This window comes from Drosophila albomicans, chromosome X (assembly GCF_009650485.2).
Source record: "Drosophila albomicans strain 15112-1751.03 chromosome X, ASM965048v2, whole genome shotgun sequence".
NCBI classification, from domain to species: domain Eukaryota; kingdom Metazoa; phylum Arthropoda; class Insecta; order Diptera; family Drosophilidae; genus Drosophila; species Drosophila albomicans.
In genome coordinates, this window is record NC_047627.2 from 157,413 (window position 1) to 183,115 (window position 25,703).

Here is a 25,703-nt window from a genome sequence, read left to right on the forward strand (position 1 = left end):
TTTATTAGAAGCGTACGCAGATTAAAACATTTTGTTTATCAAATGAAATAAAAATATTAAAATATTAATTTGTATTTATTACAAATTAAAATGAGCAGGCTTAGGTAGATGAGAGCCAAAACTATATCAATTATTTTCATAGATTATTTGAAGCATTTATTTTTCACAGTGCTGATGTCAAACGCTTCCACGCCGTTATTTACGTTATTTGGCGGCAGCGTAAATGTCTAATTCGGTCAGTCGAGGCGGGGACAAAAGCTATTTTTTCTTACATTGAAGTTTGTAAAGGATTGAAGACAGTTATGTTCGATTCAGAAATATAAACAGTTAAGTTTGAAGAGCGATTTATCGCATTTAATTGAAACTAACTTGTATGTGGTGCAAGTAACATGTTGGCTAACGACTACGACGATTGAATAAAGCATAACTGTGTCGAGGGACAACTCAGGCCTTGATCATGGACCAGGAGAACTCCTTCTTGTACATGCCATACGCCAGCCAGTAGAGCAGATTGAAGAGGGCAAAGGTCATGGGGAAGGCGACACGCGCCACACGGTCGATCAGCGAGATGCTGTTCACATAGCTTCTGCCACTGCGACCCTGATTGCTCTTCTCGGCTGCCGCGTCCCGCTCTCGCTGCCGCCGGAACTTGTCGTCTCCCTTCAGGCAGAGCCACATCTGATGCATGCGCGAGACCACCGGCGGCTCGGTTTGTGTGGTGCGCTCCATGGTCGAGGCGTGGGACGACAGCTTTGGAAAGATGTTGGCCCCACTCTGTGGCTGGTTCTGCAATTGGAATTCGAGGAACTGAAGTTGTAGATGTGAATGTGCGAGCTCACTTACATTGTAGATGGGACAGCTGAAGGTGTTGCGGTTGCCAGCGACAGCGATAGCGGGAGCATTGAGCTCGGTGGGCAGTGGCAACTCGCAGTCGCAGTCGCAGTCGCAGTGCATCATCGTGGCAGCATCGTGGTCGGCAAAGTCAAAGACATCGCTGTCGGAGTTGGGGGGCTCGCTGTCGTCGCTCGTCGCCTCTTCGGCATCGGCAGGCTCATCCCTAGAAGCGCCAAAGCCCAAGGCACCAATGTCTTCCCACTCGTCATCGATGCGCGGAATCTCGCCGCTGCCTAGCTTGGTGAAATAATGCACGCCTGCGAACTCGAGCAGCGTGGCAATGCAATAGAGAAAGCTCATCAGCAGAAACCAATCCAGAGCTGTGGCATACTTCACCTTCGGCAAATCGGTGCGTGAGTCCAGGCTGATGGTCGAGAGAGTGAGCACTGCTGTCACACAGAGTCCGACACGGTCGCTGGTTGCCTCACGATGTATCCAGAATGAGACCCACGACAGTACCACAATCAGAATGCAAGGCACATAAACCTAAACAGAGAGCGGCAAAGTGAGTGAGATGAAACGGCCAGGCCAGAACATGCTCGTACCTGGATGAGAAAGTAGCCTGTGTGGCGCTTCAAATTGAAGGCGACGTGCAACACGGAGAAATCGCCCTCACGGCGAGTTGACGTGAAATTGCGATGCATCATGCTGATTAAGTCGAACTGGTTGAGTGTCATTCCGGGCACAAAGGACACGGCATCGTCGTGATTCTGCCACTCGTAAACCAGCTGCTGGTTCGTATAGCCATCTACAAAGAAGAACAGAGTAAGCGACATTAAACTCACTTTCCACTTGCCACATGTCCAATGCCTCATGCCACTCGAGTACGTACAGCTGCCAATGATAAGTGGACACGACTGGCGGTCCATCGGAAAGTTCTTCAGCTCCATGGGACAGGTGGCCTTGATGGTCAAACTGTTCAAGACAGAGAGAGGAGGGAGATAGAAAAAGAGGACAGCAAAATAAATGAGAAAAATTGATTTCTTGATTTTTTGTTATTAAATAAAATGGAATGATTTACTCTAAATATAAGGATATCTCAGATAGAAGAACATAATTTAATTACATTTCTAGACTTGACATTAATTTGTGTTATATAAGAATATTTCAGATAGAAGAATAATATTTTTAATTTGATTAAGTAGTACTGCATGTGAAAATTGATTACATTGCAGAATATCTCGAATAGCAGCTTATTAAGAACTTGCAGCATAAACAAGCTGATGAACACAGACTGAGAGATCCAGAGACTGACTTGTACCTACCGCATGGAGTAGAGAATGCCCCCATCCTGATCGAGGCGCAGCAGCTTGTTCGGCACCGTAATCGTGTGTATGTGCGAGTGCTTGCCATTGTAGAAGTAGGTGTCGGGTCGCCAGATCTTGTCCAGCATCTTGATGCTCAGCGAGAGACTCTTGATAGGCCCCTGGAAGCTGAGTCGCTTGTCGCGCCAATACTGCCGAAAATAGCAGTCCATCGAATAGTCCATATCCAGCTCCGACACCGGCCCCATGCTACGGATCAGAATGTTCGTACGGACAACCGTCGGCAGCCCCTGGCCGTGGGTGGGCAGCTGTGACTGCTCGTAGCGCTTCAGCAGATTCTCGAGTATGCTCGAGATGTTCCTGCTCAGCATATCGGCCGATGCAGTGCGAGGTCGCATCAGGCGGCTTGCGCCTACTGCCCCGAAGGCGCTTGTCTCATTCGCATAGCGTCGCATGAAGCGACGGCTCCTCTCCTCATCAGTAGCTGATGTAGACGTCGAAGTTGACATCGAAGTGCTGGGTACAGCGCGAAAGGATTCGTAGATGCGACTCGCCTTGAACTCACTCGTTATCGTCGGCATCGTTGACATATTTCCCATTTTTGGCATCTGCAATACTTTCGCTTCCGCTTTCGATGGCACTTCCACTTCCGGCGACGTCTTGCTCACTGTGGTCACACTCTCGACCCAGTGACGGTCGAGTGGCAGGCAGATGTAAATCAAGAAGCTGTCAACGAAATATGTATGTAGCTTAGCATTTGATTCTCGCGTTACCCCGCAAGCAGTATAATGACCCACAATTCCCCTCCCCTGCCAATCACACTCGGTATATCGAACAGTTTGCCGCATTTGTCGGCTGGTTAAATGCTACTACATATAAACATAATGTGATTTGAATTTAATCGGTTTGGCAATTTATTTGTCAACTACATACATATTTATTTATTTATCAGACGTGGCAAAACTTTTACATTTATGCATTTTATTCAATTTGGTGAAAAATTTGTAACTCATTTAAGAATCATGTAAATCAATAAAAGGGAAATTAATACAAACTGTTGATCATAATTAATCTTAATTAAATTAAATTCTAATTCAAAATTGAAAATTATTTTCTTCATTCCTAATCAATTCTTAAATTCTTAATCAATGCTTGAAGTTTATGGAGAATAAGATTATTACAACTAATGAACTTATTACACAAATACAAAAAGGAGATTGTGTTTCTATATTTTTAATAGTTGAGCTAACTTACAGATTTGCTCAACAATCAAGTTGTGTATTATTTACGTTCCAATCCAATTGTTCCACAAAGCTTGCTTTGTTGTTGCCGACGGCAAAATTTTATTTCCAAATTTGAGGTGGGGTCAGAAATTAGTCGTTTTCAAAATAATTACAAGCCTAATTGACCTTCTGGCGGTCTTAAAAGAACGACAATAAACTAATGAGTCAACTATTTTTTTCCTTTTGCAAATAAGATCCGATTTAATGTAGAAAAAGGCATTTATTTTTCATTTCGCCAAAGAGAAAACTTCTCGTTTTGTGAAGCTTTCACTTGGGAGCACCAATTTTTTCATTTTCGTTTTCAAAACGTGTTTTTTATCGATATAAGTTCTCTTTACAATAGCGATCTCCGTTTTTCTATTTTTTAAGTCAAGCACGCAATGAAACGTTTATTATTATGATTATGAATTACGATGAGATTGTTTAATAATCTTAAAAAATGCAAAAAAAAAGACACGCGTAGTGGTATGTTAAGCACTCGTTGAGCTTTAAACATAGCAGTCCAAGAGAAGCAGCAGTCGATGAAAGCCATTTATGTTTTATAACATAATTTTAGCACAAGGAGGTATTTTTTACACTCATTGTTTCACACTTGAAGTGGCTTTAGTAATTAAGCACTTGAGCTGGAAATTGCACGGCAGGCAGAGTGAAAAGAATTGCAGGTTGGCATTTGGTCCGCCCCCTTCTGCTCCCCCTTCCCCATTCCCATCCCGTCTTCGTCTCCGTCTCGGTCTGCTCGCTGGCATTCACAATCCGGTTATTGCTGGCAAAATGTAGGTGAGTATTTCAAGGCTTTCTTCGATGGGAATTGTTGTGGGATTGTGCATTATTTTGATTATTCTTATTATGTTTGTATTCAAAATGCGTTTAGAATGTGATTGAGATTGTTTCCCTAGACTCTGTACTCTCCCCCTCCCCCTTATTTACTCACCTAATTTAACACTGTGCTAATATAACCTTCATGTAGCGTGTGCTCTATTAACACAACTGTGTGCTAAGCGGGACTACAAAAGCCGAATAGCTACACGGAGCGGCATGCCGGTATGTCGCATGTGGCATGTGGCATGTAGCGTGTGGCATGTGGCAGCCAACAACACAAAAAGCACAAATAAACGCCGTCGTGTTTTCAGGCAAAACAAAAGAAATGCTTGGATAATTTCTGCCCTGTGCCTATGCGTATAAGTGCATGTGTGCGTCCGCGTCCTCGACGTAGCTTGGACTCTGTATTCTTCTATATGGCTCGCTCAACAAAGCCGCGTGTCCCGAACCGTTTGGTTCAGTAGCCGTTGGGCTGCTAAGCAGTGGTTTACGTTGAGCTGCAGGAGCCTTTGAGTCATTTTGGCCCCGCGCGACCCCGCTGATACCTTTGAGAGGGCAGTGACTACTTCCTGCGTGGTGCCTGGTATCATCTTTACCAGCATCTGCACAAATGAAGCATCTAGCAGCATTTTTGCAAAGCACCGCTTTATGGCCAGCTGCTCCGCATCTTAGGTAGCACCCAGAGCGGTCGGTCATGCTCTTACAGTACTTGGCAATATGTCCAAACTCTAAGCAATTGTAGCACCTCTTTTTCTGGTCTCTCAAACCTCTCTCTCACTCTACAGCTTGTCCAGCCTATCCGAATTTTTCCATTCTGCAGTATAGGTGCTGCAGCCTCCTTCGGCAGACTAACAATTGCCAGCTGCATGCCGTCAAAACCAGTCCTTAGTGCTTTGATGGCACTTAGTTCCAGATTAGCTTGGCTGAGTTTTTTACAGGCTACCAGCACGTCTTCTTTAGAAACCAGACAGTCTATATCCCTAATCTCCAGGATGGTTTCCTGAGCTAGTGATTTCAGGCCAAGCGCTTCGCTTAATTCATCTCTTATTCTCAGCATAGAAGGTTTGGAGTTTTTGCCAAGTTCTAGTATCAGTTTGAGCACATCACTATATGAAATCCCGTCCGTTGGCTGTATAATGATGGCGTTCGGCCTTCTGCGTCTTCTTGGTGACTTTTTTGAAGTAGTACCACCTTCTGTATCCTGACGCACGCTTCTCTTCTCTGTTTCCTTCCTATCCGTAGGATCCCTACGTTGTATACTTATGCGCTTCATGGAGGAATCACTGGTTTGTTTGCGTGTGTGTGTTTTTTTTTCTTTGTGTGTGTATGTGAGTATAAGAGTGAGTCTACTCTCCAAATGTGCGTGTGACTGCGAATTCACTTGTGCCGAAAAAAAGTTGCCAAATATTTGGCTTGTATTCAGAATCAACGAATTAAACAGAATCAATGTATGCAGATGTACTTTGATATTTGCATTACGATTGGCAGACAGTAAATAGTAGATAATTTGCGATTAACGAGTTGTTAGTCTGTTCTTGTACTCTATAGTGTATGTGGGCATTTTCAGGAAAAAAGATATAGCCTTTTTATATTCGCTACCCATAGGGTAGAAGGGTATTGTAACTTTGTGTCGGCAGGAAATGTGTGTAACAGATAGAAGGAGGCATCTCCGACCCTATAAAGTATATATATTCTTGATCAGCATCAACAGCCGAGACGATCTGGCCATGTCCGTCTGTCCGTCCGCCCGTATGAAACACTGGATCTCAGAGACTATAAGAGCTATCATTTTCGACAGCATTTGTTATGTTTGCACGTAGATCAAGTTTGTTTCAAATTTTTGCCACGCCCACTTCCTTCCCCGCAAATCAATAAAATCGAAAAACAAGTGTAATTTTAAAACTAGAGCTGCGAATTTTGGTGTGTACAATAAAAACAATAGTCATTATGATTCCTGAAAATTTGATTGCGATCAGATTGTGGAAGTTATTGAAGAAATACTTTTGCATGAGCAAAAACGCCTACACCTACTAGGGGTTTTAGTTTTGCTTTGGCTGACAATCTGATATATTGTGCCGTCTATGGTATATTTTGAGTGTGGTACTATATCGATATACCAAATATACAAGTCGTTATATTTTTTTTTAGTATTTTGTAGTATTTAGGTATATTTTTAAATTAATACCGCAATATTTAATTAATTTGTATACTCTTTATTTTATATCTTTAGCAGATTTGTTTATCATTGGTTCAAGAGTTATTGACATTGCCTATACCCATTGGGTACACAAATTATGGACATAATCATAATGTTTACTTGTGAAACAAAGGAAGAAATAAATATTTATTTCAACAACTTGATTGTAAAATTAGGCAAATAGTCAATCAGTTTTTGTTTTTGTATTGTTTTTTGAATGGAGTAAGTGGAGTGAGTTCAAGAAGAAGAGAGCTCTGACTCTATTAGGAGCAAAGTATGCCATTATCCGGCAGTTAATATCAAGCGGCGAAGCAGCTGCCACATTGCCACACGGTGTCACTGTGCAACGCGTGTGCTGTGTTGTTTACTGCCCGCGGGTGCTTGCCTTAGTTCGGGACTGTTTGAGCTACTTAATATAAAAAAAAACAGAAACCAAAAACAAAAAGAACAGAGAGGAGGCAAGTGTTATTCAGTTCACGACCTTGCATACCGACCGTTGCTGCAAATGCTGTGCTCAGTGCTGTGTCTGTTGCTGGGAAAGTCATTGCATTTATACGTTGGGCATGTGCAAAATATTTTGTGACATGATGGAAGAACAAGAACGCTGCTGCCGTTGATTCTCTCATGTGTCGCCCTCAGGCCAAACTCATGCAACTGCGGCCTGCGTCAAGCCTTTCAAATGTTGCGTCCCCCCACTTGCCTTCCCCTTCAGTTGCCCCCTTCCCCATCACCATCCCTCACACTGCTTGTGATTACTTCCTTTTGATTCACTTTAACGATATTTCATTTTGATTCGCAAACAGAGACAATGTTTCGAGTGTAGAATGTAGGGTATTCCGACAGTCGGCTAGCCATTTGCCAGCATTCTTAATCTTCACGAAAATTGCATCATTCGCAAAATAATAGTTTAGCACGCCACACACCGCTCGTTGCACGTTGCACGGTACACATTTCTGTGTGGGTTGTTTGCACATACACTTAAACCGTTGCATCCAACACTCTGCACCCTATGCAATTCAAATGTTCGGCATGATAAAGTGTTACAGATTTCGTGAGAAATTCAGTTGCAGTTTCAGTTTAAGTTTCGCTTTTGATTTAGATTTTTTAATTTGAACTTCCCTCATTCCCATACCATATTCAAAATTAATTTGAGCTTGACTAAATAGTACGGATCCAACGAACCGAGCATATACCCTTTAGTATATGGAAACAAAAAATCTTTCAGTTTGAGTCTTGAATTGAAATTTGAATTTCAGTCTGCTGTTTTGTCTCAGTTTAATTTGCAGTTGAAGACAATTCGAGAATGCACTTTTAATTGAGGATGCATAAACTAGCAGGCAATCAACTTAAGTGTGTCCCCCGTTCCCCGTTGTCCGTTCCCCTATTGTGCCCAAGCCTAAGCGTGTATGCCTAGATGATTCCTTCGGCCACTTGACCGCGTCTGACAGCCATTGGGGCAACATATTGGCATGTTTAGCGTTCAATACTGACTGCCCCATAATGAATACTGCGACAACTGCTAATAGGGTTAAGTGGGGGAGCGGAATTGGGACAGCAGAGAGGGGGAAGAGCACTTACCATGCCAAAATTCCCAACGGACGCTGAAACAAAATCATAATTTGCTTAGCTGAACTCAAATGGAATTTCGAACAGATTTATAGTATATTATTATATTTTTGATTTACTAATCGAAATATATGCTTTGCTCTTTTCCGAACCCGACTCAATCCATCACTATTATGTTCGAACAACATAAAATGACAAAACAAATAAAGTAGGCAAACACAAACACAGCTGCGTTGCGTTCGTTGTTGCACGCTTGGCGTCTAAATCCCGACAAGGCGGCTGAGACAGCGCCTAAGTCGGCTCTGGTTCTGGCTTCTGCCTTTGCTTTTGCTTCTGTTTGTGACTACAAATCTGAATCTGGCATGCGCAAAGCAAATCCATCATTGAGTGAGTGCAACTGTGTGTGTGTGTGTGTGTGTGTGTGTGTGTGTGTGTGTGTGTGTGTGTGAGTGCGCTGCAACTTTGATAGTGTGCGTCTCTAGTTGTCTTTCTATCTGGCTGCTCGCAGATGCCTGGCCATTGCCTCCTGCTGCAGTCAGTCAGTCATTGAGCATCCGCATGACCCCGGCACAGATCTTTAATTTTACTTAAACGCTGACATCTCGCAGAGGTCACGCGACACCTGACACCGAATAACAGCACCTAAATCGCAATTAAACCATTGACACTGATAAGAATTCTGAAGAAAATACATATAAGACTCTTTTTCATCATTCTGAACTCTTTTTCGATTTTATACCCGATAACCATAGGGTACAATAACTTTGTGCCTCCAGCCATCTCCGACCCCATAAAATATATATATATTATTTATTGTCTGTCTGCCTGTGTAAATCTCAGAGATCTCTGACAATCTGGTATAATAAGAAAAATACCTCACTTTTTTGCTCTTATCCAAAATGGGGAGCGGGTATCTCACAAACGAGCACACTCAGCTGTAGATTTCTTACTTGTTCACAAATATTGTGTTTTTATTGCGCCATGTAGAATAAGTATTATAGCTGCTTATTTGACGATCATTGAATAATTGTCGTCGTATCCAAAACGCTTTAATTGAAACGCGAAAGTTTCTTAAGTCGTCGATCACTCTTTAAAATGAAACCAACAAATGGATTTGCAACTCATATTCTAAATTATAATCAAACAAAAATCGCATTGAGTTTAAACAAGTAAAAAAAGCTACAGTCGCGTGTACTCGACTGTGAGATACCCGCTACCCATTTTGAAGAAAAGCAATATATTTTGCGGTATTATTCTCTAAATATACCGAATATACTGTAAAAATACTAAAAATATATCAAATGGTATATTTGGTATATCGATATAGTACCGCATTCAAAATATACCATAGACGGCACAATATACCAGATTGTTAGCCAAAGCAACTAAGACCCCTAGTAAGTAGGCGTTTTTGCCCATACAAAAGTATTTCTTTAATAACTTCCACAATTTTTATCTGATCGTAACCAAATTTTCAGAGATCATAACTACTATAGTTATTACTGTATATACCAAAATATACCAAATTAGCTTTAAAATTACGCTTGTTATTCGATTTTTTTGATTTGCGGGGGCGGAAGTGGGCGTGGCAAAAATTTGAAACAAACTTGATCTGCGTGCAAACATAACAAATGCTGTCGAAAAAAAATTATAGCTCTATCTCTTATAGTCTCTGAGATCTAGGTGTTCACACGGACAGACGGACAGACGGACGGACGGACAGACGGACATGGCTATATCGTCTCGGCTGTTGACGCTGATCAAGAATATATATACTTTATAGGGTCGGAGATGCCTCCTTCTACCTGTTACATACATTTCCTGCCGGCACAAAGTTATAATACCCTTCTACCCTATGGGTAGCGGGTATAAAAATCATTTTTGAAATTACAATTTTACAATTATGATAAAATCAGATGCGGCTTTATTGAATTTAATATAAGTTTGTTAATTGCTAATTTCCATATTATAGACTCGTTCTTCAAAAAAGAAGCTTAGAAGTTTCAAAATGAAAGTAAAATTCATAAATTAAGAATTATTGTAAGTATTTTAAATTAATTTAAATAATTTAAATAAAATTATTAATTCTGATCGAAATAAGTACGATTGATTTCTAGATTAAATTATACTTTAACTACACAACTATTAAAACTAAGAATGCAAAAATTATATTTAGCAAATTAGAAATTTGGCTGGATTTTCAATCTTCGATTTGACACCGAAAATTCTAGATGCTCTTAAATTAAATGTTTATAAGAAAGTGACAAATTTATGTAAACGAAATAAAAAGATATAAAAGCTAAGTATATTATTCAACGAACACACTACATAAAATATTTATATTAAAACAATAAAGGCATTCGAACGCTACAGAATTCAGTTGTTGTACAGTATTAAATATTGTTTGTAGTATATTTTTTCAACACAACTGTTTTGCCTCAAAATATACATAACATATGTGTGTGGTGTGTATAATATACTGTATATCATTATTTTTATGGCGATCAAACTGTTTTCGCAGTAAACAATTATTTAAAGGATTGGATCCTTTTTGTTGGAAGTCTACATTAATGTATTTATATTGTACCTAACAGATGCAGACTGAGTAACTTTAGAAGAATTTTGTACCGATTTCATGAATACACTTAGTCTATAGAAATGGCATAGTTTCTTTGAGCTTTATCCTTGGATATGTACTTGCTATGTACTGTATATAGAATACATTGATAAACCATAATGGCATACTTACTTATGTGGCGAATAATTGAAATTCTTATTTTCGATTGCAATAAAAAACACTTAACACGTTGTCATTCATATTATTGTTATATTAGTCATAAATTTAATAGAAGTTCCGTGAAAATAAAGCTTAATTCATTTGTGAAGGGTTGCCAGTATAATACTGTGGGCAAAAAGTAGTAAGACTTTGTTCGTAATTTTAAAATTCTTTATTTATTCGGCCAAATCTATTTCGTCCCCCTCAAAGTAATCCCCCACGGCCACAATACACTTTCGCAAACGTTTTTCCAATCCTCGAAATAGTTGTTAAAGTAGATTTCCGGAATAGCCTTCAATGCGCGTAGCGATTCTCGTTTAATGTCTTCAATTGGCTCAAAACGGTTTCCCCGGAGCGATCGTTTGAGTTTTCTGAACAGCCAGAAGTCACACGGAGCTAAATCAAGCAGAAGCAATAACCAACAGTTGTTGATCTATAATTTTGGTCTTTTTAGAAGAATTTCTTCACGCAAACGACGCATAACGTTCAAATAATAGTCCTTATTAACATTTTGGCCGGATGGAAGGAATTCATAGTGCGCAACACCACGAAAATCGAAAAAAAAAACTGTCATCATGACCTTGATTTTTGAACGACTTTGACGTGCTCTTTCTTGACCCTCCTTGAAGTCTTTTTACCACTTATAAACATTTTTTTGTGACATGGTAGAATCACCGAAGGCCATTTGCAACATTTTGGAACATTTCGGCACCCCGAAATTGATTCCGCCCACAAAATTTAATGGAACTTCTTTGGTGAATATTTTCACTCATTGTAAAAATCGCCGAATGCACTTTTTGTACTTCAGAAAAACAAGCATACATATATTAAACACTAATGATTATTTTGATGTGATATTTGGCATAGAAGTTACTGACAGTCTTGCCAACCTAGAAACAAAATATTTCGGCGAATGGATTTCCGCACGAAATATAAATTAAAAAGTCTTACTACTTTTTGCCCACAGTAGTAGAAAGAGAGAAAAAACACATTTGCTGAGTATTTTTATTTTAGGCATATAAATAGTTTATTAGTTTATTCAATAAACTCGTTTAAGTGATCAACACAAAAGGATTTATCAATTCATCAATCGCATTGCCTGTGAATTGGATGTCCGTAATTCCATTCCCAGCTGAAGCTGAAGCGTAATCTGATTCTGAATTTGCGTCGTCAGTGGTGGAGGCGTTTCATCAAAGTCCCAAATCATATAATTGAAGGGAAACAAATGTTATAGGTATATGTACATAAACCAGAGAGAGAGTGAGAAAGAGAGAGTGAGAGACAGAAAAAAAGAGAGGGAGAGAGAAAGGATCTCAGTCCTTCTCCCTTGCACCAACTGCCCAAGAGTTGCATTCACTCTCTCTTGCCGATGCCGTTGATGCCCATCTGTTGTTGCTCATCTTGTGGATTGGTTTCCAAAAGGAACAACAAGCATTTAGCATTTCACATTCGACATTTGACAATAAACTATCGCTCAAAATGGAGCCGAGAAACCAATTGAAAACTAATTCATATAGCGATCTCTATTTTGTTATTATTCTTATCACATCAAAACCAAATAAAAATGCTCAATGAATTTTTGCATTTTTGCTTTGGTTGTCTTTCATGTTATGTTTTCTGTTTTCGTTTTTTTTCGATTTTGTGTGTGTATTTTACAAAGCTGTGTCCAAAGTTCCTCTCTTAGCGATAGTATCTGCAAGTAAAACAAAAAAGGCGATTAGCACGACATAACCACGACAAATTTAGATATTAATAGTTCGTTCCTAACGCTACATTCTATAAATATATATGTAACATAGTATAATTAGCACTGTGTCTGAGGTGTGCATTCTTCAGCCAGGCAAAAATATAATCTGACTCCTAGAACCACAAATTGTGCAGCACTCAATGTTGGGCTCAATCAAGCTGCTTCCAATTTCGATGGGGTATATTTAAGATTAGAAATTGGTTTTCAAATTGCCAATTCTTCAAACCGCAAGGTGACGCTATTCTGAGTGTGTGTGTATGTGTGTGTGTGTGTGTGTGTGTGTGCGAGTGTGTTCATACGTTGTCAATACCCGTGAATACTCGTTGTGCTTTGTTTACAGGGTTGCTTACAACCTGTTAGTTCCCGTTCTTACTCGCAAATGAAATGATCCATGCAAGGCTGTTTTGTGGTGTGTGTATGCGTGTGTAGGTGTGTGTGTGTTTTCGTGGATGTAACACAGGATCTGTGAGCACGACTCGTGCTGCTCAGTTGCATACTTACAGACATCTCTGTCAAGAGAGTGGCGAGTGTGAAAGTGGAAGAAGAGGCAAGTGATCTTCCGATGGAACTGAACCTATATGATGCATGTGTGTGTGTGTGTGTGTGTGTGTGTGTGTGTGTATGCTGATCGTTGAAATAGATCTACCTCTGCATAAAGATTTCTCTTTCTTAGCAGCTTTGTTTTTTTTTTTTTTCTTCTTTCTTAGTTTGTAGTTTGTATTTCGTAGTCAATTTAAGTTTGGAAAGTTGTGGCTGTTGAGTTTTGTATCTTGTTGTCTTGCTTGTATTAGGCTCTGTTTGTTGTATTTTGTTTCACTTTATTTTTATCGGTAATTTTATTTTATTTTTATACGTTTTACTTAAATTATTTTAGACCATATTATCCAATTGGCATCTTAGAGCTAAGTTATTATTATTTAAATCTCCTCAGCCTACACTCGCATTCATACACGTACATACATACATATCCATACGAACGTACGTATGTATGTATGAGTGTATGTATCTATGTACATTTACCGTTTCATTCATCAATTAATGTCATCGTTATGAAGCCCATACAATTCTCAGTTGTTAGTCGCTCTTCTTGGGTTTTGCTTTTTGCTTTGGTGTCAGCTTCTTTCGCATTAATATTTATATTATGTTTAGTTATTATTTAATTGTATTAACAGTTAACAGTTCTTTAGAAATTGTTTCAAAAAAGTTTATTATAATGAACATTTGGTTTTTCTTTCACTCCAATATTTTTGCTTATCTAATTTTTTTTCTTGACAAACATACGGTGTGGTTGCTTAATGTGTGTGAGTGTGTTTGCATATGAGTGTAAGTATGTGTGTGGGTGTGTGTGGTATATGCATACCAAACTTTTGATGGAGCCTTCGAGCGTTTTACTTTCGCTTTCTATCTGAATAGCAAATGTTCCATGAACAATATTAAATATACGAGCGGAGCGCACATCGCATCAAGTATACGCACCGCGTCGCATCTCGCTTATTGATTTTGTACTGTTTTTATGTTTACTTTGTTATTAATATTGGAATTTGAGTTGAATTCGATCGATCTTGCAAGTGTGTCTCCTGTGTATTTATTTCGGATTGTGATTGTTCCCTTTACAGCTATTACAAATATTCTAAACGACAGACGAGCGTCGATCGTTTGCTGGTGATTATCTAATGTAATTATTGGATCGTTCTGTTGTGAGTTCCATGTTTTTCATATGCATACGTATGTGTGTATTATCTGAACAGGCGATGGTGGATCAGAAGATTGCTGGGGACACTTAGAAGGAGCATCAGAAGTATTTTTGTATTTGTTGCTCTTCCTGCTGGTATACGATATGTGATAGATTTTGAATGTTAATTACTGTATTCACTTTAGACTAAGAGTATGCATGTGTGTGGGTGTGTCTGGGTGTGTGATTACGTTTAAGTATACGATCATCGAGCATTGTGTTGTAAATGTGTTTGATGCATTTTGGTTCTGGTGCAAAGAGTGTGACGAGTGACGAGGCTTCTTCTAAGCAAGTGTGGGTGTTTGTGTGTGTGTGTGTGTGTGTGTGTGTGTGTGTGTGTGTGTGTGTGTGTGTGTGTGTGTGTGTGTGTGTGTGTGTGTGTGTGTGTGTGTGTGTGTGTGTGTGTGTGTGTGTGTGTATGTGTGTGTATGCTGTATGCATGTGAGTAGAGCATTCATAAATTCATGCTAGATTGTTGTCCAAAATACTGTATTATTATTATTTTTGCGTGTTTAAGTTTTGATCTCTAGATAACATTGAAAGGTTGTTGTTGTTGTTCTTCTTGTCTTAATTTTACTTTTTCTCTTTTTTATATTCATTTTTGTTTTGCTTTCATATTTTAGAAATCTCCTGTGTACCGTTGACTTAATTAACTAGATTTTTTTTGCGTTATTTTCTTTTTTTAATTTATTCCAAATATTTTACCTATTTCCATTTCCATTTTCATTTGTCTTGCGATTGCATGCAGACAATTCCAATGTCAATGCAGGTTTTCCTAATGTGTGTGTGTGAGTATGTGTGTATATTCATATATAAATAACAATAGCTTTAATCGATCTAGCTTAGATAATATCATAATCAGCAGACGTCATCATTGCACTGCACTTTGTTCACAATAATAAAAACCAATCAATATCATTTCGAAATTCACTTATTCATTTAGAGACTTAAGTTTAGAGAGCACTACATTCTTACTTATAGTACACATAGAAGTACTGAGTATTGTTAGTATATGCTGAGGGCGTGTGTTGTTGTGTTGTGCTGTGTACGTGTAACACACATACGCGCTTACATACATACATACATATACACAGCTGTGTATGTGTGGATCAATCGGTTTTATTCTGCTTATCCAATATTGCCTAAGACTAGTTCAATACGAAATACGAACCTAATAAATAGATCTTTCATTCGAGTCCATTTGTCTGGCATGCATACGTACATACTATATACCATCACTGAGGGTGTGCATCGCATCTGAATGTATGTGGGTGTGTGTGTTACATACATACATACATGCAATTGAGTCGTGAATACGCTTTCGAATGTTACTCTCCCAAATACTTGTATTCATCTAAATGACACATTGGACACAAAGTAGCAGACACACACACACACGCACACACACACACGCACACACACACACACACGCACACACACACACACACACAGGCATGCTTATGCACATGCATGAACACATACGTATACACAAATATATATATATGTATGTATATATGTATATAGATGAATCATGAATCGTATATTCATGTGGATTATTGATCTATCTAGGCTTGTCTGGCAAATGCAAGCGCCAACGAAATCGAAGCCAAGTGATTCGTCAATTTTCATTTATCGTTATCGTTATCGCTATTCTATTTGTTTTGCTTCACTTTTTCGTTGTGGTGTAGGTAACTCTCTTCTTCTTCATCATCTTCTTCGTCTTCTACATGATACTGAGACAACATGTCGAACTCTCTTCGCGGCGGAGGCATTTGGAATTGTTTCAAAACATTGAAAATATCAAGTCAATTTATTGACTCAGTCTATACATATGTTTGTCTATATATGTATTTATATTATTATTGATGTATGTATATGCCTGTCCATCTGTCTAAGTGTCTGTCTGTCTGCCTGTCTGTTCGTTTATCTGTGCTGCATTCGAGCCAAAAGTCAGAGTGGACAATGGCTATGAGAAGACCATCAAAGGCACTTTCCTTATCACCTTTGATAAAGTCGCTAATATCAATGCTATCCGATTGCGTTGAATCGATCTACATAAGTTATTATCATCCAGTAAAGGAAGCCAGGCAAAGCCAGCCCACTCTCGCCCGACTCTATGAAATTGCTGCAGAAGCTGAAGAGAAAATGCATTGATGTCAACTCGAATTCAAGTTCATTATTCTAACTTTTCCTTAATATCTTTATGTTGGTTTTTTTGTTTTTGATTTTTTTTTTTGTGTGTGAAACGTGCCGAGTGCAGAGTGGAAATTAACACAAATCCATCAATGAATGAGACAATCTAACAATCAATTGCAGTCGATTAGTAGCAATAGAAGAGTTTCTTTAGATACGAGTTGTATTATTATTCGGGTAGCGAAGTAAGGCGAAGTAAGTTTCTCTCTCTCTCTCTCTCTCTCTGGGAATTGAAAACTTGATGTGTGGCGTTAGACTTCACCTCGTTTAAACTACATTCTAATTGACACTAAGAACCAATGAAGTGGGCGTGGTTAAGACTTCACTCTCACACAAAATTTGTATAGGTTTGGTTTTCTTTCTTCAATTTTTTTGTTATTGTTTATTCTTATTTTTTGGTTCATGCAAATATCTCGGTACGAATTCATCAATACGAGTAGTATATATGTACATATATTTGCTAAGTTTTTTCTATGTTGCATCATTATTGGTTTTATGACTATAACTAATTGGATCTATTCACTATGTGTGTACACGTGTGTGTGCGCGTGTATGGGTGTGTGTGTGTGTCGCTCTTCAAAGTACATGCACTTTCTGTCGAACTCCTACAACATCCATCCATCATTGACGTACTAACTAATGAAATATTGTTCCATTCCCACATTCCATTCCTGTTGCTGTTACTGGACCTACGGGTGAATATCTCTATAGGCTTGCAAAAACACATGAATCATTTTGTTAATCCATATACATACATGCATACATATATGTATGTAAGAGAGTAAGTATTTGCTTTAAACTGTATTTCTATTCTCTTATCCTGTCTCATCATTCAAAATTGTTTCTTCTTAAGCTAACTTTGCCACTTATCATCAATGGACTAACTAGTGTACATACCAAGTGTAGATCAGCGCTCACGTTCGATCACGATCCAGTGATCGCTGGTCTAGTTCAGAAATATGGAAACTGTCCTCACAGCTCAATAAAGATCAACGCCAGCAGCGTTACAAATAGATGAAAGAGGGAGATGGAGATGGAGATGGAGATGAAGATGAAGATGAAGATGAAGATGAAGATGAAGACGAAGATGAAGATGAAGATGAAGATGAAGATGAAGATGAAGATGAAGATGAAGATGAAGATGAAGATGAAGATGAAGATGAAGATGAAGATGAAGATGAAGATGAAGATGAAGATGAAGATGAAGATGAAGATGAAGATGAAGATGAAGATGAAGATGAAGATGAAGATGAAGATGCAGATGAAGATGGAGAAGGAGTTGGAGATGGAGATGGAGATGGAGATGGAGAGGGAGATGGAGAGGGAGAGAGTGAACTTTCCCCATCTGAACACTGGGCGAATCAGTTATTGCACATGATCATTATTTTTGTTTCTTCTGAATATTATGATGCTGTGATGCTGCTTAGTATGTAGGTTGTATGTAAGTCTATAATTGTTATTGTTACAGGGCTTGCCCGGTTAATCATTAGTCTAAATATTATCTATATATCGTTATGGTTTCGTTTATTGATAGGTGTATGTACTAGTAAAACTCAATAAGCTTAAACATTAGCCGGTATTTTGTTATTATTCTTCAATCTGAACTGTCAGCACTTGTTGCCACAAAAAAAAAATATATATATATACACACAATCTATCAGTCATTATCAAAAGTGTGCCCGATCAGGGGGGAAACACATTGGGCGTACGAATATCATAACATCTGGATGACGCATAAATACACAAATATCATAATGGGCCTAAGACTAACAATTTGTATCTACTGCAAAAACTCGAAATACTCCGCGTGTCTTTTCATTATGTACAAATGCAAATGGTTCTTCCTCCGATAAAGATCGACCAATTGATCGACAGTCAACTTTCTGTCTTTCTCTCTGTATTCATATGTATGTAAGTATATTTACAAGTGTTGCGAGTGTGTGTGTGTGTGTTTTCTTCCCCGAAATCGAATCGCCGTCATCATGTCTGAGGTACTTATGTATGTATATACACATGCTCCTCTTACATTATCATTTTCTTGAAGTATAAAAATGCTTACAATCTAATTCACATATAATTTCAAATAAGTGTGAACCGTTATGTATGCATGTACATACATATGTGCACGAGTGAGTGTGTTCGTTAACTTTTGTCAATCGGAATTTTACATATACATCTCCTATTGATCTACATGTATGTATGTATGTATGTATGTATGTATGTGTATACCATATGCATGTATGTTTAGAAAATACGTATATATGTATGTAGCGTTAGACCATGGATGTACGTTGAATATGGTGAATAGTTGCGAGTAAATCGAATCGTACGATTTGCTTGCGCCTGCCTCTGCCATCTCTTTATGGTGTGACAGCAGAAGTATCGATAGTATCGATAATATTTCGATTTAAGCTAGAGCTTTTGGAACTGTCAATGCTTATATTCCGGGTAACAACCATTCTCGATTATTTGACCGGATTGACTGTTGTTGCTGCTGCTGGTATCGATTGATTGCTGCTGGAGCTGCTGCTGTTGCTGCTGCTGATGATGATGCTGATATTGCTGATGCGGATGCTGGTGCTGATGCAACTGCAGCTGATGGAGCTGCAATTGCTGTTGGCTTATGTCTGCCTCCCGTGACTGTGACTGCAACGTGCGGCGCGTAGCTGGTTGGATAACACTTCCACTGCTTTCCGTCTCCGTTGAGGGTGGCGAGGGGTAGTAGTCCCTCTGACTTACATTTATACCATTTGGGACGACTCCCATACCCATTATAGAGTTGCTGTTGGCTGCTGCTTGTTGCACCGCCGCCGCCGCTGCTGCCGCTGCGGAGGATTGATGATCGCCGTGGTGCTGGTGCGGATGCTGATGGTGGATAACGTTGTTCGTTGTAGCCCCCGCTGACATGGGCCCGACGCCGCTGGATGGTTGGGAATCCGACATTGTGCCGGATTGCGGCTGCTCCAATACCACGACGGATACCACATCCTCACTCGCCCACCGGGCTAACTGTTGTTGAGCTTGAATAAAGTCATCACTAGAAAATAATAATCGTAACAGGAACAACGGTACATGGTAAGAACACAAGGGGGGCTCATCAGGACTTAGGACCATAGGCTAAGCTAGGCTCTGGACTGGACTGAACTGGTCTGGGTGTGGTCTGGGCGTGGCATAACGTACATAGCATAACTTGGCGTGGGACTCGTGCTTGGTTGGCCTCGGGTCGACAAGAAAAAATTACAGATCAGAAGCGAAGGCACTCGCAAAACTGTGCGGACATTGGGGATTCAAGGCAACCCCCCACACAACTCTACTACAACTTTTATTTTTTAACTACATTTTTAGATTTAGATTTAGACAAAAAATATGCTACATAACCCATGATTGTGCAATGGTAAATGGTGAATGGGCAATGGTAAATGATGTGATGGCAAGCTCAGATCGAAAGCATAAATTGTGAGGTTATGTTCCAGCAGTCTTGCAAGTGGATTAAGTCCGCAATGATCAATGATTGTGTACACCCCAATTGCTAATTCAGTTATTTATCTTTGACGGCTGCCATTCTTCATATATGCATGTATATTATTTTATTGTATTTTTATTTTACTGGCCCAGTAATTAAATGCAGACTGCGGCTTTCTTGTATTTTTTCTCTCATTTTTATTTTACTTCGTGACTAATCAGAAGATTTACTGATTAATCGAAAGGAAGAAAAGCAGTGAAAAAGTTTTAGGAGCCAGTATATGCGCTAGTTCGATTTCAAAGCAGACTAAAAGAACTAGTTGAACTAGCAGAGAGAAAGAGAGAGAGAGAGAAAGAGAAAGACGGTGAGAATGTGACCGGAACCAGCAGCTAGCGGACTGCAGGCACTAGTTCAACTTTTGTAAGGTGGAATGCATTCGATGCAGGGGACAGAGAGAGCATGATACGCAAACATGTGGTATGCTAACGAAATGGAAATGGGGGCATCTATATATAGGCTAGTATGGGTTCATGTTGCTTGTGGCTGAAAGTGCGGAATGAGAGAGAGAGAGAGAGAGAGAGAGCGCGAACGAGAGAGAGAGAGAGAGAGAGACGGAAAGACGATGACTTACCTTTCGCTTTCGGGCGTCTCCTGCGGATCTAGTCGCGTGTCGAGGGCGCCGCGCTCATGGTGATCGGCGCTCTCATAGATGCCCTCGTCATCCTGGTGCAGGTGCGTGTGGGACGAGTGGTGCGATGAGTGTGGGCCATGTGTGGCATGTCCATGGGCGTGCGAATGGTGTGTATGATGGCCGAATGCATGCGGCGAATGCGACTGATGCGTTGTGTGGCGTGCGGCTGGCGCCGGCTGACGATAACGTCCGCCGTAGGCAAAGCGCGAGTCCTCGTCAGAGCGGGGCCGACAACGGCTGCTGTAAGACGGGTGGATTGTAGCGGTTTTCTGAGATTGAGCTGCTTGCTGATTCGAGCTGTACCCATCAACACGTGAGCACAAAGCAAACGCAAAACGGGCGGGCCAAAGAAAAGGACGAAAACGAAACAAACAAACAAACAAACACGCATTTACTTTCAGTTATCGCAGCAGCGAAATCATAAATCCAACTCACAACACAATATAAACGAAACAAAATGAAAACAAGTCAAAATCAAAGCATATATTAAGAATGTGTGGGGGACAGGACAAGAAGTTCGAGTTCGATTTCGAGTTTTTAAATTTTTTTTTTTTTTTGAGTTTTGAAACCAAAGATAACCGAGACGAAATCCCGAACACCAGCCCAAGGGAAATTGGCTTTTCTTTTCATTTCTATTCTTTTCTAGTTTTGGAGATATGCGAAACTGAAAACTGATGAAATTACGAGAGTATCATGAATACAGTACTATATATGTTTATATTTTATATATTTGTAGTTGAAGAGAGCTTTCCCTTCTTCAAGTGCTTCTGAACTAGGGACATCCCCTCACTTTGTTTTATTTGGGGGGTAGGGGAACTACATTAATATTTGTGGGCGTGGCAACGCTCATTGGAGACCAACCTTTATCACACAAGATATTCCAGTCTGAAGCCTGCAAGAAATGCGAATAGAAAGTTGTGTTTTGGCTAAAGTCGTTCGGTTCAAATCGCCGCAGCTCCCCAAAGGAGGGAGACCACAGCACACATGCTTGTGGCTGTGCGTGTGTGTGTGTGTGCGTGTGTGTGTGTGTGAGTGTGAGTGAATGTGTTTCCGGTTATTGAATGTTGCAATGACTGCAAAATGTTTTGGTTGTGAAAAATGTTAAAAGCCAGAGTACAATTAAAGCTAGATCCATTCCAGATTGAAGCAATTGCGCTACAGTTATCAGGATATATATATGTACACATTATATATATATATACTGGGTGATAATACGATTACAAATAAAACTTATAGCGGTTATAAGACAAGCATTTTAAGTTTCGTTTTTCTTTTTAGTACTGGCTACGATGCGAATAAATTGTCGGCTGAATCGCAATGCACACACACACACACAGACAGACAGACTCACGCACGCAGAGTTCGCGACGAACAACATTACGTATACGCATACGAGTAAGAATAGCAGCAAATCCTACGCTAAAAGTAAGTCAAGCAACGTACGAATGTCTCTGTGTGTATCGATGTGTGTGTGTGAATGTGTGGCTGGAGAGATGCAAAATAAATGTGTGTAACTCCTATGCATGATAAGCAGCTGCTATCGGGATTATCGGACTCGTCGATCAACAAATTGCTCGAGGTGACATCGAGGGGTTTTTAAAGGGAGGGACTGGGGAATATTTCGGGTAAAACATAATCGTTATCGCTATCGTAATCGATATTATATTCGATATCGATATCGATATCTATTGTGGTATTGACTTCGAAACTAACCCTTGCGAGGACTCACTACAAGCGGCGGAACTATCTAATCTATAGTGTCGATCGGCCTCCGTCTCCGACATGCGTATATCCTCGGAGCCACTGGGACTCATGTGACGCGACGAATGATGCTCCAGCTGTCTGATCAGATCCTCCAGATTGCGTATACGCAGCGGCCCAGTCGATGGGGCATCATCGTCATCAGTTGGCTGCTGCTGCTGCTGCTGTTGCAACGATATTGCGCTTGTCTGGTGCAACTGATGCTGCGACCGATGATGATGCATCATCGCACCGCCATGTCCGATGGCATTCGACATACCGCCGCCGCCTGCGCCAGGCATACCGCCAATGGCACCGCCACCGCCAACGCCCCGCACACCGCTCAAATCAGCGCCAAGCGATAGACCGCCCAATCCAGAAGCACTGCCATCCATGAGAATGGCGTGCGCCGTCGCGCTGTCGCAAATGTTTTCGCGCGAACTAGACTTGGAGCCACTCGCTCGCTTGTACGGTTCAACGGAGTAGCCAAGCTGGGCGCTGGTGCAATCCTGCAGTGTTTTGCGCAGCATCTCCTCGCTGAGGCTGCCGCTGCCGACGGGCGTGTTGCCGGTGCCAGTGCCGCGGTGCGAGGCCGCGTTGCGCAGCGCCTCCAGTATGTCCTCGTGGTAGCCGTTGAGCGACTTGAGCGTGCGCTCCACCTCCGAAACGGCGGCGCCGCCAATTGTGGACGCCTGAGTGCCATCCTGTGTGATCACCTCATCCGATTGGCTGTCATCGCACCACTTGTCCTTCAGCTGCTCGCCGTGCACGAGTCCGTAGCCATGCTTCTTCAGAATGCCCTTCTCTGTGTCCCATCCAATCGGAGTGTCATTCATTGTTGTTGGTCAAGTCAAGTTTCCATGTACATGTAAAAAAATATACAAATTTGGTACAGTCAGACAGTAGAGAGAGCAAGCAGCTCAACGTATACAGAGAATCACAGTAAGAAAGCGAGAGAGCACAAAAGAGAGACAGACATAAAGAGTGAGAAAGAACAAGAAAAAACGCGAGACAGAGAGCGAAAGAGAGCGTAAAACGCTCGAGATTTGATTGATAAATTATTTGTGCACGTCTTACAGTTACAGATACACATACATATGCAGCTGTTATTTGTAATGACTTTTATCAGAAAAATAAAAGAAATAGCATGCCTTAAATAGAATTTAAGGGCAGCTGCATTTCAATATTTATGCTCTAATTTCTTCATCATATTTGAATAAGCCTTTTGAAATCTTTGAATCAGCAATTGAAAATTACTGACTGTTCAGAAATGTATATTCAATCTTCAGTTATTAGAGTACATAACTTTAAAAATTCGAATGATTCAATAGTGCTTGCATTCGAAAAAAGACAATTTTAAGATTTTCGTTGTCAAATTTTTGAATAATTGTAGTCTGTACTATATCATAACAATAGTGCATCAGTAATGCTCTAATATTAGATTTTAGATATCTTCAGACCACTTAAAGTAAGATTGATCGCTTCAATGTTCTTAGTAAACGAGAATATAAAATAAATATCTTCCCAATGATCATTCCAAGTTGTGCTCATGTACGGGTAATTAGGATCTTAGAATTTAATTTGCTCTACTCCGAAATTATAACTCCAAAAAGTGAAGTATGGTGGTAGTTGATTGATTTAAAACATTCTTAGGCTGCTGCAGTAACACAGAATAAAAGAAAAATACGCAGTTGTGCTGCGATCTGTACTTGTGAAATTAACTAAAGCGTCTATTCCTTGCTTGGAGGAATAACGAACAGAGAAACGGAGAAAACAGCATAATAGGTTCGCTAATGTTTGATAAACTTTGTGTGTAAATCAAAAGGAATGTCTGGACTCGTATGAAAGAGACAACGAAGGAAATATATGTATACTTAAAGTTACTGTTATAAAAACTAACGTTAAATAATTATATTAGTTACTGAGTTAAAAACCTTTAAGCTTGGTTCCCGAGTGGAGCCAATCCAAGATTATATATAAAGTATAGAGTATAGAATAAAGGCAACTAACATATCTTAGAACTACAAATGAATTGAGTTTGATTAGTTAAGTTTAATAAATGTATTGTGTATAGCTGCAAAGGGTAAACAGGTAACGATTAAATGGTAAACAGGTAACGGCAAAAGTCACTGAGTACGAAAACGATTAAGCATGTGGTGGTCAAGTATACTCTAGATAAATATGCGTTAGATGTGTTGTATATTGTGTATAGTCTATGTATATTTGAAGTGGTATTGTAAAAGAACGTCTCAATTACTTGGTTGTTTCGTTATACCTAATATACATAGCATTACGATATACGATAGTTTATTGATAGTTTTGTTTTGGTATTATTTAGTGTAGTCTTGTATGCATGTAGTACATGAAGATGACCTCTAGCGACCTCTAGCGCATGAACATATCGAGTATAGAGTAGTAGAGAGAGATCAAGTTGTAATGTCTGTTGTTAATAAATGATGATTTATTGGGATATTAACCTGCATGTGATTGATCATCCTCACCACCAGTCGTATAGCGACGTCCATGTAGGTTCTTATCTCTGTATCAAATGGAAGGAGAAATTGTGATCATCGGCAGCGATAGATAGATCTGTGCTGGACTCACCTGAAGCCTGCTTGATTGGCGTACACCAATTTGCTGGAACCATCTAATGAGACTTCTTCGACGGAATGATGATTGGGCGCCGTTGCTGCTCCGCCGTACCCCTTTGGTATGGGTTTCTTTGAGAAGGGCGGATCGTACTTGAGGGTGGTTGTCTTGCGTCTATATAATTTATACATCGGTTGATATCGACGAGGTCAAGAGTTGTTTGATTTGTTTTGTTGTTTATTGTTTGGTTTATATTTGATATATGCGGCGTCATATTGTAATTATGTTTTAATAGATTTAAGATATTTTTTGTTTGGGTTTTTAGGTTTATTTTCAATTAAGACATAATACACACACAAAAGGGGGCATATACATAATGTACATATATGTACGTATATATATAAATATATGTCGAGTATGTTGCATCGATTTTGAGTTGAGTTGAGTTGAGTTGAGTCGAGTTGAGACGAGTTGATTGAAGCGTTATAAATGGTGCGCATATGATTTTGATTGTGAAATCATATTTGCATTTTTACACAACATCATTTTCGATACGTTTAAGGCATGTTTGATCGATTGATTAGTTGATTGGTCGTTGATTGGTTGGTTAGTTGATTGATTGATTGATTTGAGATACGATAATATACAAATATATAACATGTGTTGTATTTTTTTTATACGAAGTGTATGAGGCGTACGAAAGGCCCAATATACACACACCCACAGGCAAAGGCAATACACATACACA

At 39.8% G+C, this 25,703-nt stretch overlaps 2 protein-coding genes across 20 annotated transcripts in view; both read right to left on the reverse strand.

Moving 5' to 3' along the window:
* Positions 1-24: 24 nt before the first annotated feature.
* On the reverse strand, positions 25-8,277 carry LOC117575203 (gamma-aminobutyric acid receptor subunit alpha-6). Of its 3 annotated transcripts, XM_052005260.1 has the most exons (6): positions 8,037-8,277; positions 2,160-2,885; positions 1,727-1,809; positions 1,440-1,642; positions 844-1,380; positions 25-786 (listed from the first exon to the last, which is right to left on the reverse strand). In XM_052005260.1, the coding sequence occupies exons 1-6, from the start codon at positions 8,072-8,074 to the stop codon at positions 445-447; spliced, it is 1,929 nt and encodes a 642-aa protein (XP_051861220.1). In that variant the 5' UTR covers positions 8,075-8,277; the 3' UTR covers positions 25-444. The 3 variants fall into 3 exon arrangements, with proteins under 3 accessions (XP_051861220.1, XP_034115230.1, XP_051861247.1); XM_034259339.2 differs by having other exon boundaries at positions 25-1,380; XM_052005287.1 differs by lacking the exon at positions 8,037-8,277 and adding an exon at positions 3,414-3,452 and having other exon boundaries at positions 25-1,380.
* Positions 8,278-12,322: 4,045 nt separating this feature from the next.
* The window catches only part of LOC117578209 (disintegrin and metalloproteinase domain-containing protein 12), a 46,423-nt gene continuing 33,042 nt past the window's right edge, over positions 12,323-25,703 (reverse strand). For 7 of the 17 annotated variants that reach the window (XM_034263555.2, XM_034263552.2, XM_034263554.2 and 4 more), the window contains exons 20-24: positions 24,971-25,129; positions 24,844-24,905; positions 22,340-23,171; positions 20,567-20,923; positions 17,816-19,509 (exon numbers count right to left, since the gene is read on the reverse strand). In XM_034263555.2, coding sequence (XP_034119446.1) covers positions 18,903-19,509; positions 20,567-20,923; positions 22,340-23,171; positions 24,844-24,905; positions 24,971-25,129 — 2,017 coding nt within the window. In that variant the 3' untranslated portion in view covers positions 17,816-18,902. Of the gene's footprint in view, positions 12,494-17,815; positions 19,510-20,566; positions 20,924-20,948; positions 21,519-22,339; positions 23,172-24,843; positions 24,906-24,970; positions 25,130-25,703 lie in introns of those variants that run through there. The other 10 variants (XM_034263556.2, XM_034263553.2, XM_034263570.2 and 7 more) reach the window with 7 other exon arrangements.

Bases quoted from the DNA above. Each gene is read 5' to 3' on its own strand.
- LOC117575203 (XM_034259339.2), bottom strand. From the start codon at position 8,074: ATGATTTTGTTTCAGCGTCCGTTGGGAATTTTGGCATG. The intron at 1,810-2,159 runs GTAGGTACAAGT...TGTCTTGAACAG, and splicing joins GGCATTCTCTACTCCATGCG to TTTGACCATCAAGGCCACCT. The intron at 1,381-1,439 runs GTACGAGCATGT...CTCTCTGTTTAG, and splicing joins CAGGCTACTTTCTCATCCAG to GTTTATGTGCCTTGCATTCT.